This window comes from Phoca vitulina, unplaced genomic scaffold (genome assembly GCF_004348235.1).
Source record: "Phoca vitulina isolate PV1807 unplaced genomic scaffold, GSC_HSeal_1.0 scaffold7, whole genome shotgun sequence".
NCBI classification, from domain to species: Eukaryota; Metazoa; Chordata; class Mammalia; order Carnivora; family Phocidae; genus Phoca; species Phoca vitulina.
The window spans coordinates 45,108,045-45,126,162 of record NW_022589710.1 but is presented as its reverse complement, the minus strand read 5'-3'; the positions used below and the strand labels follow the sequence as shown (position 1 = coordinate 45,126,162).

The 18,118-nt window shown below is 43.1% G+C and overlaps 1 protein-coding gene across 3 annotated transcripts in view; it reads left to right on the top strand.

Moving 5' to 3' along the window:
• The window catches only part of AREL1 (apoptosis resistant E3 ubiquitin protein ligase 1), a 41,445-nt gene that overhangs the window by 20,466 nt on the left and 2,861 nt on the right, over positions 1-18,118 (top strand). Inside the window, exons 3-18 of one of the 3 annotated variants that reach the window (XM_032405580.1) lie at positions 54-113; positions 1,272-1,468; positions 2,368-2,605; positions 6,476-6,645; positions 6,889-7,069; positions 7,274-7,521; positions 9,224-9,301; positions 10,473-10,614; positions 10,746-10,867; positions 11,843-11,918; positions 12,694-12,803; positions 13,471-13,650; positions 13,820-13,945; positions 15,298-15,427; positions 15,516-15,574; positions 17,664-17,753. In XM_032405580.1, coding sequence (XP_032261471.1) covers positions 98-113; positions 1,272-1,468; positions 2,368-2,605; positions 6,476-6,645; positions 6,889-7,069; positions 7,274-7,521; positions 9,224-9,301; positions 10,473-10,614; positions 10,746-10,867; positions 11,843-11,918; positions 12,694-12,803; positions 13,471-13,650; positions 13,820-13,945; positions 15,298-15,427; positions 15,516-15,574; positions 17,664-17,753 — 2,163 coding nt within the window. In that variant the 5' untranslated portion in view covers positions 54-97. Of the gene's footprint in view, positions 1-53; positions 114-1,271; positions 1,499-2,367; positions 2,606-6,475; positions 6,646-6,888; positions 7,070-7,273; positions 7,522-9,223; positions 9,302-10,472; positions 10,615-10,745; positions 10,868-11,842; positions 11,919-12,693; positions 12,804-13,470; positions 13,651-13,819; positions 13,946-15,297; positions 15,428-15,515; positions 15,575-17,663; positions 17,754-18,118 lie in introns of all 3 variants that reach the window. The other 2 variants (XM_032405578.1, XM_032405577.1) reach the window with 2 other exon arrangements.

Sequence of the window (18,118 nt, the reverse complement as noted above, 5' to 3'; positions counted from 1 at the left end):
AGATGGCTGTCGGGAAGAGTTGGAGAAAAAACTAAACAGGTTTTCTTTTGCAGCTGCAGCTGTGATCCTCGCTGTCTGTCGGCATTGAAGGGACCTGATGTTTTACGTTATTGGTATGTTATGGAAAGAGCTGTCTCTATTATCTTCTTGTTAGGGTTGCTACATCCGTTTTGCCTCCCTGTCTATCCCTTTCCTCTTGAAAATAGACTTAGAAATATTTCTACTCGTGCCAGAATGTACCTTCACAGAGCTGACAGTGGAGTTCATTCATTTGGGAAATATTTATTGAGTAATTCTGGTCCGTGCCAGGCAATGTTTTCTGCCGAGTCAAAGTCGAATAAGGCAAAAATCTGCCTTCAAGAAGTTCGTAACATGAATGGGGAGATGGTCAAGGGGGAGAAGAGCTATAATAAGTGAATAGGCAGGAGTCTGAGGAAGCCCAGAAGGGGGATCCCCTAATGCAGGTGAGGATCAGGGAAGGCTTTTGCCAAGTGGACAAGAGAAGGGAAGACTTTCAAATGGAGGGAATAGAATTCACATTCTTTTTAGGACTCTTGTGAGGGCCTAGCCCATGCAGGAAAGTAGGGGATGGGCATTCTGTGTGGCCCATGGTATAGAACCAGGGTCAGCAGACTTTTTCCATAAAGGGCCAAAGAGTAAATATTTCGGCTTCCCAGGCCATACAGGCTCTGTCACAATTACTGAATTCTGCCAGTTTAGGGCAAAAGCAGCTCTAGACAATATGTAAATGAATAGATGAGGCAGGGTTCTAATAGAACTTTATTTACAAAAATAGGCAGCGGATGGGATTTGGCCTGTAATTTCTGACCCCTGGTATAGAAGTTCCTCTCTTTGGGGCATCTGGGTGGCTCAGTCACTTAAGCATCTGACTCTTGGTTTCGGCTCAGGTCATGATCTCAGGGTCGTGGGATCAAGCCCTGGGTCGCGCTCTGCACTCAGTACAGCACCTGCTTGAGATTCTCTCTCCCTCTCCCTCGCCACTCCCCCTGCTTGCGCATGCTTTCTAAATAAATAAATAAATAAATAAAAATAAATAAATAAATAAATAAATAAATAAATAAATAAATAAATAAATATCTTAGAAGTTCTTCTCTTCACCCACAGAGGTAGTGACCCACTACGATGTTTCTTTGGAAGTCTTGTTCTCTCATCCTGACTTCTTTTAATTTTTGAAAGATGACTGGCCTTTTCCACAATGAGAAGCTCTGATGTATAACTGGCAGGTGGTATGTGTGTTCTCTTTTACATAGGTGGGATCACACTGTCTGTGGTTGCATTCTTCTTCACAATTAAGTTCCTCTTTGAGCTTGCCGCACGCGTAGTCAGCTTCCTCCAGAATGAGGACCGTGAGCGCAGAGGGGACCGGACTATTTATGACTACGTGCGGGGAAATTACCTGGATCCCCGGTCTTGCAAAGTCTCCTGGGATTGGAAGGACCCCTATGAGGTGGGCCACAGCATGGCCTTCCGAGTGCATGTAAGGGAATGTTTCTGTCTCCATACCCATTGGGTTTTCTGAATCACTTGCTTTCCAGAGTAGTGCTGGCCTAGAATGTTAACATGTTTCCTTGTTTTTCAGTCATTCCTAGGGACTTAGTAATTGTTACTATCTGGAAGGGTCATAATGTATCATTTTGGTTTAGTAGGTGCTTAGCTTTGAAGATGCATAAAGCTTAATGTTACTTTTTCAAAAGAAGAAAAATATCACCAGAAAGAATAGGTGTTATAGATTGGGGGTTGGCAAACTATGGCCTGAGGGGCCAAATCAGGCCCACCTCTTGTATCTGTAAATGTAGTTTTATTAGAACACAGCCACACCCATTCATCTTCCTGTATTGCCTGTGGGCTGCTTTTACACTTAATAGTTAACCACAGTTGAGTCGAGTAGCTGTGTATGACCCACAAAGCCACAATATGTACTCTCTGGCCCTTTACAGAAAAGTTTGCCTGCCTGCCCCCCCCCCCCCAGCCCTGCCTGGTGCTTCAGCTCACCCAGCGCCAGTGGCTCCCACTGACTTACCTTCACGTTTGGGTGCGCAGTGGTAATAGAGTAAGAAGGGCGGGTACACACAGGGGACAGCATTTGTGGTTCAGAAATGTCAAGTTGAAATGGATTCAGCAGTATCTTTTATCCCTGTCTCCTGAACAAGTTAAGAATTTGTTCACGATTCGGTGTTTTCTCTGAGGTGTGGCGTTTCTCTCTGTGTCTGTGGGGAGGACCGTAGGAACAGTGGGTACTGGGATTTGCCAGCTACCTCGTGCCTCCCCACACTCTCTCGAGTTAGGTGGGAAACAGTTGTCTCCTCCTGCTCGCTAACGAGTGCCCCTCGTCTCCCCCCACCGCAGTTATTCTACAAGAACGGGCAGCCTTTCCCGGCACATCGGCCGGTGGGACTGAGAGTTCACATCTCTCATGTTGAGCTGGCAGTGGAAATTCCAGTGACCCAGGAAGTCCTCCAGGAGCCCAGTTCCAACGTGGTCAAGGTGGCCTTCACTGTGCGCAGGGCGGGGCGTTACGAAATCTCGGTGAAGCTTGGTGGATTAAACGTGGCCTACAGTCCCTACTATAAGATTTTTCAGCCTGGTATGTTCTTTCTTCTTTTTTTCCTCCCTGTCTCCATCCCTTCCTTCCTGTATGTTTCTTTCTTGCTTTTTAAAAATACACCTTTATTAAGATTTAATTCACACGCCACATCATCCATCCAGTTAAAATATACAGTTAAATGGTTTTAAAAATTTAGAGTTGTGCAGTCGGCACTGCAGTTCGTTTTAGAGCATTTTTCATCACCCCCAAAAGAAATCGATGCCCATTAACAGTCGTTCCCCACTTACCCCAAACCTCCCCATCCCTAAGTAACCATTTACCTACTCTGTAGATTTGCCTCCTCCAGACATTTTATATAAGTGTAGTCATAAAATATATGACCTTTTGTGACTGCCTTTTTCACTTAGCATAATGCTTTTAAGGTTTATTCATGCTGTAACTTGAATCAGTACTTCATTTCTTTTTCTTGCTAAATGACATTCTATTGTATGGATATACCACCTTTTATTTATCCATTTGTCAGCTGATGGACATTTGGGTTGTTTTTGCTTTTGGCTGCTGTGAATAATTCTGCTGTGAACTTTTGTGTCCAAGTTCTTGTGTGGACATACGGTTTTATTTCTCTAGGAGTGGAATTGCTGGGTCATCAGCCTAGTAAGTTCTTAAGGGGTATGGGTGCCAGAATAGACAAAAGGTAAATTCTTCTGATTTTTGAAATCTTTTCAAGTAAAAGCCCCTTGACCCTAACTCCACCCTTACTGCCCGTATGTGTTTTCCTTCTCATGGCTGAGTGTCTGCCCACACTGCTGATATCTAAGAATTGAGACCTCTCTCTTTACTTTTTTTCCCCACTCATATCCTTTATGCCAGATAATAGATGCTCACCGACGTTGAAGCCTAAAGGTGTAATCTCTGACTTCTGATTCTGCAACAAATCTGTTTAGTGTGTTAACCATCCTGTCTGCTCTGTGTGCCCTGCCTTGGCTTCCTTTTGAGGGTGTCATTAAGTACTGGCCAGGTTGGTATCCACAAAAATGAGAGGACTTTGGGAACATTTTGGAGTCAAACGATAAGAAGAGGAGCCTTAAGAAGATTTGTGTATCTTTGCTTGACTGGTCCTTAGTTTTCTTTCTCTTATAACAGTGGAAGGCTGTGGACAAGGTGGCTCCCAAGCCACATCCCTCTCCATTTATCTCCTCCTTTACTTCAGTAACTCACCCACAGACTCCTTTCCACAGGAATTATCATCACCCCACCTCCTTGCCACCAGTAAAGAACAGTTCATATCCTTACAATATGTCTCAGCCTTTTATTTTTAAATTAAAATTAAACTCTTCATTTTGAGATAATTGTAGTTCTCCTGCAGTTTAAAAAATAATACAGAGGGATCTGGTGTACCCTTGACCCAGTTTCCCCCAGTGGTTGTGAGATCGTATAAAACTAAAGCACAATATCACAGCCAGATTATTAACATTGATACAGTGAAGGTGCGAAACATTTCCATCCCCACAGGGATCCTTGTGTTGCCTTTTTATAGCCACACATTTTCCCTCCCCCACCCACCTGTTTCTTAACCCCTGGCAGCCCACTACTCTCTTCTCCATTTCTATAATTTTGTCATTTCAAGAATGTTATATAAATGGAATTATATTGGGCATCTGGGTGGCTCAGTTGGTTAGGCATCTGCCTTCAGCTCAGGTCGTGATCCCAGGGTCCTGGGATGGAGCCCCACGGGGGCTCCCTGCTCCACGGGGAGTCTGCTTCTCCCTCTTCCTTTGCCCCTCCCCCCACTTTTGTGCTCTCTCTCTCTCTCTCAAATAAATAAAATAAATAAAATCTTTAATAAATGGAATTATATTTCACTCAGTCTAATTCCCTGGAGATTCAGCCAAGTTGTTGAGTGTACCAGTAGTTGGTTCCTTTTTATTTCTGAGAAGTATTCCACAATGTGAATGTACCATAGTTTGTTTAACCATCACCAGTTGAAGGACATCTGGGTTGTTTTCAGTTTGGGGCTGTGATGAATAAACCTATGAGAATTCATGCACAGGGTTTTGTGTGAACATACGTTGTCATTTCTTTTGGTGTAAATGCCCAGGAATATAATTGCTGGGTCATATGGTAGTTACACACTTAGTATTTTTTTTTTTAAAGATTTTATTTATTTGACAGAGAGAGACACAGCAAGAGAGGGGACACAAGCAGGGGGAGTGGGAGAGGGAGAAGCAGGCCTCCTGCTGAGCAGGGAGCCCGATGTGGGGCTCGATCCCAGGACCCTGGGATCATGACCTGAGCTGAAGGCAGATGCTTAATTGACTTGAGCCACCCAGGCGTCCCAAGGATGTGATAGTTTTAATCTGCATTTCCCTAATCGTTAATGATGCTGTACATCTTTTCATGTGCTTATTTGCCATTTGTGTATCTTCTTTGGTGAAATATCTTTTGCCTATTTTCTAATTGGATGTTTTTGGTTTTTACTATTGAGAATTCTTTATATATTCAACATACTAGTGCTCTGTTATATATATAGTTTGCAAATATGTTCTACCCTTTTTTTTTTTAAGATTTTATTTATTTATTTGAGAACGAGAAAGCATGAGTGGGGAGGGGCAGAGGGAGAACAAGAAGCAGGCTCCTTGCTGAGCGCGGAGCCTGATGTGGGGCTCGATCCCGGGACTCCAGGATCATGGCCTGATCACCTGATAACTGACAGAGCCACCCAGGCACCCCTGTTCTATCAATCTTTAGCCTTTCTTTTTATCCCCTTCACAAGGTCTTTCACAAAGCAAAAGTTTTTAATTCTGATGAAGTCAGTTTATTAATTTTTTCTTTTAAGGATCATGCTTTAGGTATCTGAGAACTCTGTGACTAGTTCTAGATCCTGAAGATTTCCTCCTGTTTTTTTTCCCGAGAAGTTTTACATTTTATATTTAAGGCTGTGATCCATTTTTGGTTAATTTTTGTATACTGTGTCAAGATTTTTTTTTTTCCTTATAGATGTCTAGTTGTTCCAGCACCATTTGTTGAAAAGACCATCTTTCCCCTATTACATTGCCCTTTTTTTGTACCTTTGTTAAAGATAGGTTAGGCATGTTTGCAGGGGTCGATTTCTGGGTCCTCTGTTCTGTACCATTGATCTATGGGTCTGTCCCTCCATCAGTACTACAGAATCTGGATTACTGTGGCTATACAGTAAATCCTGAAATTGGGTAAACTTACTTTACTCTTTTTCAGGATTGTTATTTGCTACTCTAGATCCTTTCTCTTTCCATACAAATTTTAGAACACTATTTTCTATATCTACAAATACTCTCACTGAGATTTTGATAAGAATGGTATTAAACCTGTATATTACTCGGGGAGGATTGACATCTTTACTATGTTGAATCTTCCAGTTCATAAACATGGTAACCTCTGACTTTATACAGACCTCTTCATTTCTTTCATACGCATTTTGTAGTTTTCAACATAGGAGTCTTGTACATTTGTCCTTAGATTTGCACCTGTTTCAGGGTTTTTCTTGTTTTTTGTTTTTTTGCTTGTTTCTTTGTTTTGTGGTTGTTTAGCACTTCTTTCTTTCTTTTTTTTTTTTTTTTTTTAGCACTTATTTCTGAGGCCTGCCTCACTTGTAGGTTCCCAGTGGGACTGTAGGCACTATGGAACTCTCAGTTCTGTTTCCTGTGAGTCCTTTTCTCATTTTGTTTAGTGCAGCATTGGTTGGAAATTTGTGAAAATGAGTCCCTCAGTTCATTGGAATGAATCTCTTTCTTTCTTTTTCTCGTCCTCTTAATGGTGGTGTTTATCCCTAGGAATTGGGTGGGGCCCAGCTCCCTGGGACTCACTGATTGAGGAGATCTTTGTGCTCTGAAAAGCCCCCCTCTAAGGATTAGATTCCATTGTCTGTTCCAGGAATGGTGGTTCCTTCCAAGACCAAGATAGTGTGCCATTTTTCTACTCTGGTGTTGACCTGTGGACAGCCACACACCCTTCAAATAGTGCCCCGAGATGAGTACGACAACCCTACCAACAATTCCGCATCCTTGAGAGATGAGCACAATTACGGTGTGTCCATCCATGAGGTAAGCAGCTTCCCTTCCTCCTCTGTGTGCTCCTTCTCTGTCATTCTCACCCCTTCTCATTCACTTCCTCTTGTCTCCACCCTGACTTCTGTGCTGTCCTTCCTTCGTCTGGCAGTGCCCATCTCATGAGTAATTATGAAACTTAGATCAGCTTGTAGATAGGAAAGTTCGTTGTAAAGAGTAAATTGCCATGCAGTAGGGACAATTCTATATGTTCAGTGATGCTCTGTTTTCCTCCCATAGCTCGGTCCTCAAGAAGAAGAGAGCACTGGTGTCTCGTTTGAGAAGTCAGTGACATCCAACAGGCAGACCTGCCAGGTGTTCTTGCGACTCACCCTGCATTCTCGTGGCTGCTTCCATGCCTGCATTTCATACCAAAATCAGCCAATCAATAATGGTGAATTTGACATTATTGTCCTAAGTGGTGAGTTGAAAGAAAAGCTGTGATTTAGTCCCATTCCCAGACCACTCGTTCTTTGTGTGTCTGCATCGTTCAGCCCAGCCTCACACACATTTGCTATTTGAACCAAACTTGGCTTAGAGTCCTGTGGACTAAAGGTCTAGTGATAGGTCATTTCTTTTCTCCCCCGTCTCCTACTTTAAAACCTTGTTCCTTGTTACACTTCAGAGAATGAGAAGAATATTGTTGAACGCAATGTGTCCACCTCAGGAGTGAGCATTTACTTTGAGGCTTACCTTTATAATGCTACCAACTGCACCAGCGCACCCTGGCACCTTCCGCCCATGCACATGAGCTCCTCCCAGCGCCGGCCTTCTACAGCTGTGGAGGAGGAAGATGAGGATTCACCCTCTGAGTGCCAGACCCCTGAGAAGGTGAAGAAACCAAAGAAGGTGTACTGCTATGTGTCACCAAAGGTTGGACCTCCCATTCTTTTTTTTTTTTTTTGAGAGTTTATTTATTTGAGAGAGAGCACGCGCGCAAGAGAGAGCGTGAGAGAGAAAGCACGAGTGGGGGCAGAAGGAGAGGGAGAGGCAGGCTCCCCACTGAACAGGGAGCCCGATGCGGGGCTCAATCCCAGGACCCCGGGATCATGACCTCAGCCAAAGGCAGACACTTAACCAACTGAGCCACCCAGGCGGCCCTAGACCTCCCATTTCTTGTCTCAAAATCCCCCTGCCTGAACCTGCATATAATCGGCCGTTGGTAAAAAACCACAAAGTATTAGTGTGAGAATCAGGGCAAGATCATTGACTTGTAGGGTTTCTGGGATACTAAGAGAGGCTACTTAAGGTTGAGCAGAAGATTGTGCCCCCTCTTTTGTTGCACCTGTTTGGCTTGGACGAGGTGAAAACTCTCTCTAGAGATTCTGCGTACCCTGGTGCTTTAGGCACCAGAGGTGGTCTTTGATTACTCCTGGGAAGATTTTTCAAGGCATGGCTCTTAGAATTTTAAAGAAAGCTACTTTTGACCATTAAAAATTTTTCGCTGGTATAAAAATTACTGTTGGCCCTTTATGCTGTTTTGAAACAATTTGCTCTTTCATTCTGTGCTTTGTGAAACCACAATAGATGCATGTCACTATCAGGCAACAAGATTGGAATAGAGAAATTTTGGCAGAGGCAAGGAGGTGAGCTCCCAAAGCCCCTGAGCTGAGAGGCACTTTGTGTTAGGAATTTTCTTTTTAATGTTTATATTTTGCTTAGTCATTCAGATCGCAGAAAAAAAGAGCTCTTGAAACATCCTGTTACATCCCTTTAATCTCATAACCAAAACAGAGTACTAATTTCGTTCTACTTCAGACTTTGCTACGTGTCATTTATCATTTAAAAATCTAGCCCTACTTTGGACTAGGGGAATGGGAATGAGGGCCAGGGTGAGGTAATGAAACAAGATTGACTATGAAGTGATAACTGTTAAGGCTGATGATGGGTTCATTGTACCATTTTCTCTTCTTTAGTATGTGTTTGAAATTTTCTTCATGAAGAATTTTTTAAAAATCAAAAAGTCCTGATCTATACATGTAGATAACAGTATTTTTAAATTAAAAGTTATTGTTTTGTCTTTTCTTTTTTTTATAACAGTATAAAGAGACCCTTCTTTAGTCTTACGTATTTTTATGAACTTTTTTGTTTGAAACCACACCACCACCTTCACACATACCCCCACCCCTCACCTGCCCTCCCGGGACAGATCCTTGGTACCATTCTAATAGAGTTAAAGCAGTGGGTGTAGGCCATTCGTATCTCCTGTCCATTGAGGAAGTTTGAGCAGCACCCAGCTGAACAGAGGGAGATTTTGATAGTTTCTAGGTGAAATGTTTACTCCTGAAGTAAAACCTGATCTCAGACATTTAGAAATGGTGGTGAAACTTGATTGTTAAGATTATGAAATGTCTCTATGTGAAATTGCATTGTCAGAGTAATATTTTTGATTTGCGTATTTTAAGATAGAATTGATGTTATTGATTTGATGTTAGTACTAAAAAACTATCCTCTTTGTCCCTATAGGGAAAAGGTTATGAGGAATGGAGTAGGGACTCTGATTTTTTTATTACGATACCCCAATAGACCCTTTCTATTTATCATTCACTTCCTTTTCTGTATTTTCGTCCTCCAGCAATTCTCAGTGAAGGAGTTCTACCTGAAAATCATTCCCTGGCGCCTTTATACCTTCCGAGTGTGCCCAGGAACAAAAGTAAGTTGGACCTTACATCTGGTTCATGCTGAGGAGACTTCAACCCTGGAATGTTTCCGCCTTTTCTTTTTTCCTAGAAGGGCTTTTGGTGTTTCTGGAAGTTCTTATTGTGCACACAGGATTCATTGCCCAATCAAGAGAGGGTCCTTTTCTCCTCACAACATGGCATGAAGAATATAGAAGTTCTAGAAGGACACATGCCTACAGAAACAGGAGTTAGTAGCAAGTCAGAATTCTTCAACAGTTATCTTTTGCCACTGAGACTAAGTTAATGGAGAGGGCATTGGCAGTTCTGGCCCAAACTTGGTTTCCCAGCGTGCTGAAGTAAACTCTTTTAGAATGAGCATTCTCATGTATTAAAAACATTTGTTTTAACTTCTCTGAGCTTTTGAAATCTAAAAGTGAATTGCTTTCCTCCAGCCAGTCTGCCCAACCTTGTCAGGTAGTCATTTGTATCTTATATATCTTTTTTTTAAAGATTTTATTTATTTATTTGAGAGAGAGAGAGAAAGAGAGTACGAGCCGGGGGAGGGGCAGAAGGAGAAGCAGGCTCCCCACTGAGCAGGGAGCCCAACCTGGAGCTCGATCCTAGGACCCTGGGATCATGACCTGAGCCAAGGCAGACACTTAACCGACTGAGCCACCAGGTACCCCTGTATCTTATATATCTTTACTGCCTTCATCCTTCTTACATTTTATGTTAGGAGGATTGTAGTGTTGCCTGTGATCCTCACTAAATCCAGTCTCTGTGACTCAAATAATTTAAAGTACAATTGGATCATAGAGCACTGAGATGAAGAACAAGGTGAGGGCGCCTGGGTGGCTCATTCGTTAAGCGTCTGCCTTCGGCTCAGGTCATGGTCCCAGGGTCCTGGGATCGAGCCCCACATCGGGCTCCCTGCTCCGTGGGAAGCCTGCTTCTCCCTCTCCCACTCCCCCTGCTTGTGTTCCTGCTCTCTCTGTCTCTCTCTCTATCAAATAAATAAATAAATAAATAAATAAATAAAATCTTAAAAAAAAAAAACAAGGCGATATACTCCTAGGAGATGCTCACTTAGAGAAGACAGGCTTAATTTGTTTATTGGTTGGTACCGAAGGTTAGGGATATGGAAAGTTTTTGCTGGATTTGAGGGTTTTATAGATTAACGCCTTCTTTTTTTTCCTTTGATAGTTTTCATACCTTGGCCCTGACCCTGTTCATAAGCTCCTCACGCTGGTGGTAGATGATGGCATTCAACCACCTGTGGAGCTTAGCTGTAAGGAGAGGAACATTCTAGCAGCCACTTTCATCCGCTCCCTCCATAAGAATATAGGTAAGGTTGGACAGGGATTCCGACAGGAAAGGCAGCGAACCCAGCCACCCTGGGCGTCTGAAGGTGCGGGGTGGGTGGCACACATGTCTTATAATGAGGCTGTCATCATGATGGATCTTTTTACTCCTCAGGAGGCTCTGAGACCTTTCAGGACAAGGTGAACTTCTTCCAGCGAGAGCTTCGGCAGGTACATATGAAAAGACCACATTCCAAAGTCACCCTGAAGGTCAGCAGACATACCTTGTTGGAATCGGTGCGTAAAGTTTCATTTCCATCATCAGTTGTCAGGGTTTTGCAACTAGAAACGTCTTTGGTGTTTGGTTTTATCCTCCAGGTCATCTTTCTTAGGAAACCCAAATTTCTCTTCTCTTTAAACATATCTATTAAAGACTGCTCTTCTCTGTGTCTGATTATACTAAGTTTGGGGTGGATTTGTTCAAGACCTATGACTGAGGGGAGAGACTAGTTGACACATTGGCTTTACAGCCTGTACTGAGCTAGTTCCTGAACCATCTCATGGAACTTCTCCGTGGGGGAGGTAGAAGCAGTTGTTACCGAAGAGCATTCTTGTTCTTGAATCCCTGGAAGAGAAGAGCTCTTGTTGGGTTAAAAGGAAATGATTTCTGTTGTCACTCTGGTCTGATGGAAAAGGAACACCTGATGTGTGTGTGTCTCCGCCGAGCAGACGCTGGCAGAGCTCTCGCATTCCTCCAGAATGAGAAGCCTTGGTCCCTGTCCAGAAAGTGTTGTGATGTTTGGCTCTGGTAGGTGTGACTGGAAACCCCTTTTCTCAGCCACATTGTCCGTGTGGCATGGCTCCCTGTCTGAACGCACCCTTGGGGATACAGAGTTCCAGTGGACGCTGTACTTCACTGAAAACCAGGACTCCTTGGTTCTCTTGCTGACAGCTTACTAATTTGAGTCCTTTTATTTCTTTATGTAAGAGTTTTCTCATTAGTAAAATGAACATTTAAAAAAAAAAACTTCAACTTCCCAACAAAGCAACGGTGTAAAGATGAATTAAATTGTTTTTTAAAATCTTAAAATTTCTTCCGGAGATATGTGCATTTTAAATATGAAATGATGTGATTAAAGTTTATGAGTACTGTATCTCCTCCAAGTACTAACAGTTAAAGGGACAGTGGCAATGTTCTTGTGTTTTCATCTCTAACACCCAAGAGATGCCCGCCGGTCTTCTGACAGTTTCCTTCCCTTAACTGCTTTTCAGTCTCTGAAAGCCACTCGGAATTTCTCCATCTCAGACTGGAGCAAGAACTTTGAAGTGGTTTTCCAAGATGAAGAAGGTCAGTTTTAAAAGCTTATGTTCATTTTCTTTAACTCTCTTCCCCACTCCTCCCCTCCTCCTTACCTGCTCTGCACAAATCACAAAAATATCCCCCCTACCCCTGCCCCTGCCCAAGCGTATTTTTCCAAAGGAAAAAGAAGTCATGAGTTGAAGCAGAAAAGGGGGTGTTGTCAGGCCAGGTGGCTTGGTGGAGCTGTAGAGCGCAGACACGGGGACTGGGGGGGGTGCGGGTAAGCTCCAAGAGTCTGGACCGGATGGGAAAGTAACCTTGTAGAACAAGAGAAATGTCCGTTTCCTGGGACCTCTGATCTCCTGTGTTTCCATACTAGGGGGCATTAACCTAGTGAGTAGAATATTTTGAATCCTATAATCCTACAGAAAGGGGTGGGATTTCAAAAAAAAAAAAAAAAAAAGCCACCGTTTATGTGGGTGAGGGGAGTGGGGAAACACTAATGTGGGATGGAAGGAAGGTGGAGAGTGTCGAATGATGAATCGATGAGCACAAGCGATAAGAGGTGGTAGGCCAGAATCGCTTTTTTTTTTTTTTCTAAGATTTATTTAGAGAGTGCGTGTGCCAGCAGGGGGAAGGGCAGAGAGAGGAGGGAGAGAGAGGGAGAGCATCCCAAGCAGACTCCCTGCTGAGCGCAGAGCCCAGTTCGGGGCTCGATCTCATGACCCTGAGACCATGACATGAACTGAAGTCAAGAGTTGGATGCTTAACCAACTGAGCCACCCAAAGCACCCCCACATTTTATTTTTATTATACTTTTCAGCTCTGGACTGGGGAGGGCCTCGCCGGGAATGGTTTGAGCTGATCTGCAAAGCACTATTTGATACCACCAATCAGCTCTTCACCCGATTCAGTGACAACAACCAAGCATTAGTGAGTTTATGACTTCTTCATGGGTGGGTGGAAAATGTCAGTTGTGTTATAATGGATAGTCTAAGAAGGATTTGAGATCCTGAAACTGTCCTGGGAATTTGACAACCTGTGTCTGTTTCTTAATTTTGATACTGACAATCTGAACCCAAAGTAGATTGCCTCCCTCCTCTTTGCCTTTATTATTTCGTCTGTAAAATAAGAGAATGCAGATAGATGAGTATTTGACTAAAATATAGTGCAGTGGCTATTTGCTAATTATTATAATGATTAGGCCACTTTCTCAAACCACACCTAAAGCCATTGTATTCTGTACTAGATCTTTGACTAGACAGAGGTATCGGGAGTAGAGAAGTAGACTTTGTTTGAAAGAAGTTCTGGTTTAGGGTGAAGGTATCACATCATCCACTGGTTAACTTCCATACTCACCCAGGGACTACAAACTTAATGTGAAATTTTTCTACTTACTGTAGGTCCCTCTTTGCCCTCCATCTTCCAGTCACTCTAAATTACTCATGGTAGCTACTGAATAACTAATGTCATTTAGATGACTCTTTGATTCTAACACTGAAATTCTTGCTACCTTGGGATAGAGTTGATGGGGAGGGTCTTTCCGGAACTAAGCTTGAAGAAAAATGGCCCAGAGCCTTTTAATCTCTTTCTTTGACAGGTACATCCCAACCCTAATCGCCCTGCTCATCTGCGCTTGAAGATGTATGAGTTTGCAGGGCGGCTGGTGGGCAAGTGTCTCTATGAGTCCTCTCTAGGAGGAGCCTACAAGCAACTGGTCCGAGCTCGCTTCACCCGCTCTTTTTTGGCCCAAATCATAGGACTACGTATGCATTACAAGGTAAAGTCTTAGGTATACATTTTTTTACCAAGGACTCTGGCCATTAATTCTGGAATCCCTCCGCCCTGAGCTCATTATTCTTAAGGTTGAAAGGGTAAGTGGTTCCAAACAGTTACAGATTTCATTTCTGGGTAAGAGTCATCACATTCTGTTCTTTCTGTCTTCTCAGTACTTTGAAACAGATGACCCAGAATTCTACAAATCTAAAGTTTGCTTCATCCTCAACAATGACATGAGTGAGATGGAGCTGGTCTTTGCAGAAGAGAAATATAACAAATCAGGTCAATTGGATAAGGTGAGAAAGAGAACCAAAGCCTGTGGGTCCCATGGTTCCCAGCCTCCTCTGGAGCAGGGCTACCTAATGGAGCTTTCTGTAATTATGGAAATGTTGTTTATCTGTGCTGTCTTTGAACACCCAAAATGTGCCTGGTTATTCACCAAGGAACTGAATTTTTCACTTTATTTTATTCTCATTAAATGTAAATAGGCATGTGAGGCTAGTGGCAACCATATCAGGACACTGCATCCCACACGTGATGATCTTGGCCCATATGATGGAGCAAAAGACACATGTACCCATATAGCCCACCCATTCCTACTTCCCAGTAGAAAAAGAACTGAGTGAAAATCAAGTGTCCCTGCACAAGCAGCTTTGGGAGGGACGGCAGTATCTTTCTCAACTTAAGTGGTCGTGAAATAGGTAACTCCTATCTTAACGCTGTGCCTGTGTATTTTTCGGCTTTTTTACTAGAAAATTATTGGCCAAAAACATTTCTTTTTTAATTTAATTAAAAAAAATTTTTTTTAATTAAAAAAATTTTCTTTTTGGCCAAAAATATTTCTTTTTTTTAAGATTTTATTTATTTATTTGACAGAGAGAGAGAGAGATCACAAGTAGGCAAACAGGCAGGCAGGCAGAGGGAGAAGAAGGCTTCCCACTGAGCAGGGAGCCCGATGTGGGGCTTGGTCCCAGGACCCTGGGATCATGACCTGAGCCAAAGGCAGACGCTCAACTGACTGAGCCACCCAGTCACCTCAGCCAAAAACATTTCTGATGCAAATTTGATTCTGTTTATGTTATGGGGTTAAATAGTATCAGATGGTGATGACAGTAAAGTTGCAGTAATACACCATCGAAAGCAGAATAGCAACAACTAATTGTGACCGCTGATACCATTGTATGCATAATCCCGTGGCCTCCGGGAACACATTGGGAAGATAAATGAACAGTGGTTCCCATCTTAGAATTTCTGAAATCTAAAAAGACTTCTTCACTACTTATCTGGCCTTATTTATTGTCAGATAAATCAGCTCAGGGGTTTAAGAGAAAAGGTCATGAGGGGCTTAATTTTGGATCATAGAGACATCAGCATATTGCTAACAAGGAACCATGACATCGTCCTGTTGCATCACCATTGTTTGACCTGGTCAGAGAAGACTCCCTCCGATACCCTAGGAGCCAGTGGGTTAGGCCACAGTGGTAGGACCGCTGCAGCTTAGTAACTGTGTAAAACCACATGTGTCGAGAGGTTGAGTGTGCAGCAGAAACTCATGACTGTGGCTGGGTTTACAGGACGTACCGGCAGGGGTCATCTAATCAATTCCCATCCACAGCCTCCCCCATCTGTCTTTTGCCTTTTCTTTCAGGTTGTAGAACTCATGACAGGTGGAGCTCAAACCCCAGTCACCAATGCAAATAAAATCTTCTATTTAAATTTATTGGCCCAATATCGTCTGGCCAGTCAAGTGAAAGAGGAGGTGGAACACTTCCTAAAAGGTGAGAGCCCGTCTACTCTCGGCCTTGAGATTAAAAACTCCTGAATCCATGGTGTGGGTATGGCTTTAACTCGACCACTTTGTTTCAGGCCTGAATGAGTTGGTCCCTGAGAACCTTTTGGCTATTTTTGATGAAAACGAGCTTGAGGTAAGTGCTTACAATTACAGAACCCCCCCATTCTTGACCGGGTAAGTGAGTGTGCCCACAGAAACCAGCTCCTTACACCTTCTGTTGTGAGATGCAGTGGGAAAGTCCTTCATGCAAGAGTTGGTTTCACTTTTGTCACTCTTCCATGCATTGCCCCTTTCTCCAGCTTTCAAAACATTAGAATGTGAACATTAGAAACCAAATAACTAATTATTTTTGAAGAGTAATAATTAATAGTCATTTATTCATCCAGTATTAGTGATACAGGTTGAAGAGTAAAGAACCTTGGTATTGTGTACAGTCCTTGTAAATCCTGTGACACTTAAAGTTGATTTAAGGGAATAATAGAATTTATTTGTTCAGGAGACATGGATGTTTGAAGCACTGGAGAGCTAGCCGTGGATAGGACAGAGTCCCTGCCCTCATGGAGCTACATTCCAGGGAAGGAGACAAACCAAAAGATGTGACACATTTCAAAGGTTTTTGCTACAACACCATACAGTTAATATATTCTTATTGCAGACCCTGTAACAACCGAAAAGTGGACCTAAGATGGTGAATACCATTCTGTAATTATCAAAATAGAAGTTGTGGGCAAAAAATAAAATCAGGCGGTCATTGATCTGTTGCTCACAAATGATACATACATGACAAGTTATTGGTTCCAACTTGCCACAGCCTTTAGGAGGAGGGTGTTTTTGCAAACTGTTTCCTGTAAGGAGATTCTTCTTCAGAAATGAGAAAACAAAAAATAGTTTCTGGTGGTCTTGTCCAGTGTTTATTCTTATTAACTGAATTGGCCTTGAGAAAAGAATCAAAGTCGTGTGCGATTTTTGTCACGTTTGTACCTTCAGACATGAAATTCAAACAAAATGAATGCTCCATCTCTCACCCTTACGTTTCCAATAGACCTGTCACCTAATGCTGTTATTTTTTGGGCTGAGGAACATCTACTGTATTTCGGTTTATCATGAAGCGTAACCTTTGTAACAATTTGTAAAAGTGAGGAGGAAGAAAGGACACAGTCTCTTAGAGTTGTTCCACACCCTACTCTTACTCATTAGCTTAGCAGGTTCTTTTTGAAGGAGCCAAAGCTCCTCAGGCTTAATTTGGGCTTTTCTTGTCTCTTGATGAGGACATACCATTCTTTAGAGCTATTGAAGGAGTACTCGTAGTCTGCTAAGTCACCTGCTGGATCCGGAACCAAATTAGGACATCAGCAAGAGGTTCAGGCTTCTGATAGCATTAATTTCTCATTTTTTAGTATACTTTTTAATTTATCTGACCAAGTAGAGGCAGGGCTGAAGAGAAGGTGGTAAAAGTTCAATCCACAAAAGAAGGATGGATCCTGGGAAACAGGAAGGGCCATCTGACAAATTCATAAATGGAGCTGGGGGTTTTCATCAAAGGGGAGGGGCCTGCCTTTTCTTCCTGGTATTCCTAGGCCATGTCCAGAACAGTCTCAGTCAATACTTGGTTCTCTATTTGTCTTTTGTTTCAATTCCAAATAATCTGCAGCAGTAGTTCTTTGTTTTTTGTTTTTTAAGATTTATTTATTGATTTTAGAGAAGAGACAGAGCACATATGCGTGAGCGGAGGGAAAGAAAGGGAGAGAAACAGACTTCCCACTGAGCGCAGAGCCTGACACAGGGCTCGATCCCATGACCCCAGGGTCATGACCTGAGCTGGAATCAAGAGTCAGACACTTAGCCGACTGAGCCGCCCAGGCGCCCCCGCACGGCAGTAGTTCTAAATTAGAGGTGCACATCGGTAACAGGAAACTTTTTCAAAATACACAAGTTCCTAACCCATTCCTGGAGATTTTGGTTCAGCAGGTCTAGAGTAAGGCCACAGGCCTTTTTTTAAAAGCTGTGTGATTTTTTTTTTAACCACACTGGTTAAGAACCATTGGTCTGTTATAATTGATTTTCCTAAAGCAGAGTTCTGGCAGTATGTATGATCTCACCTTCTGGTCTTTTTCCTGGTGTTTCCTTTATTGCATGTTTTGCATGTTAACATAGGCTCTTTGGACCTTTTATTGGGTGTTTGTCCTCCGACTGTCCTAGTAACACCTGACTGTCTTCTCCAGCTGCTGATGTGTGGGACTGGGGACATCAGTGTGTCTGACTTCAAAGCCCATGCAGTGGTTGTTGGCGGCTCATGGCATTTCAGAGAAAAGGTAAGTGGGCCAGACTTCTTTTCACTGGGTTTGTGCCATGTGGCAAGGAAAGACTTTAGAGTCAGAGAGGCAGACACTTCAACTGGGGAAAAAAATGGTACACAGAGGGAAAGACAGCTGGTTGTCCAAGCAGAAGGGAGCCCTGGTCCCTAAGGGTGGCTGTGCCATCTGCCGCAGGAGTGGTACATTAGAAAGGCCGAGAAACAGAACCAGCCAGTCAGAGGCCGCCCCGCTGCTGGTGTGGCAGGGTAAATGTCTGGAGTAGTTGTCGGCTCTCACCGTCGCTACCCGTGTCCCCCACTTCCGGGTGTCCTCCTCTTTCCCCAGGGTCCAGTGCCAGGCTGCACACTGAGTGTGACCCCCAC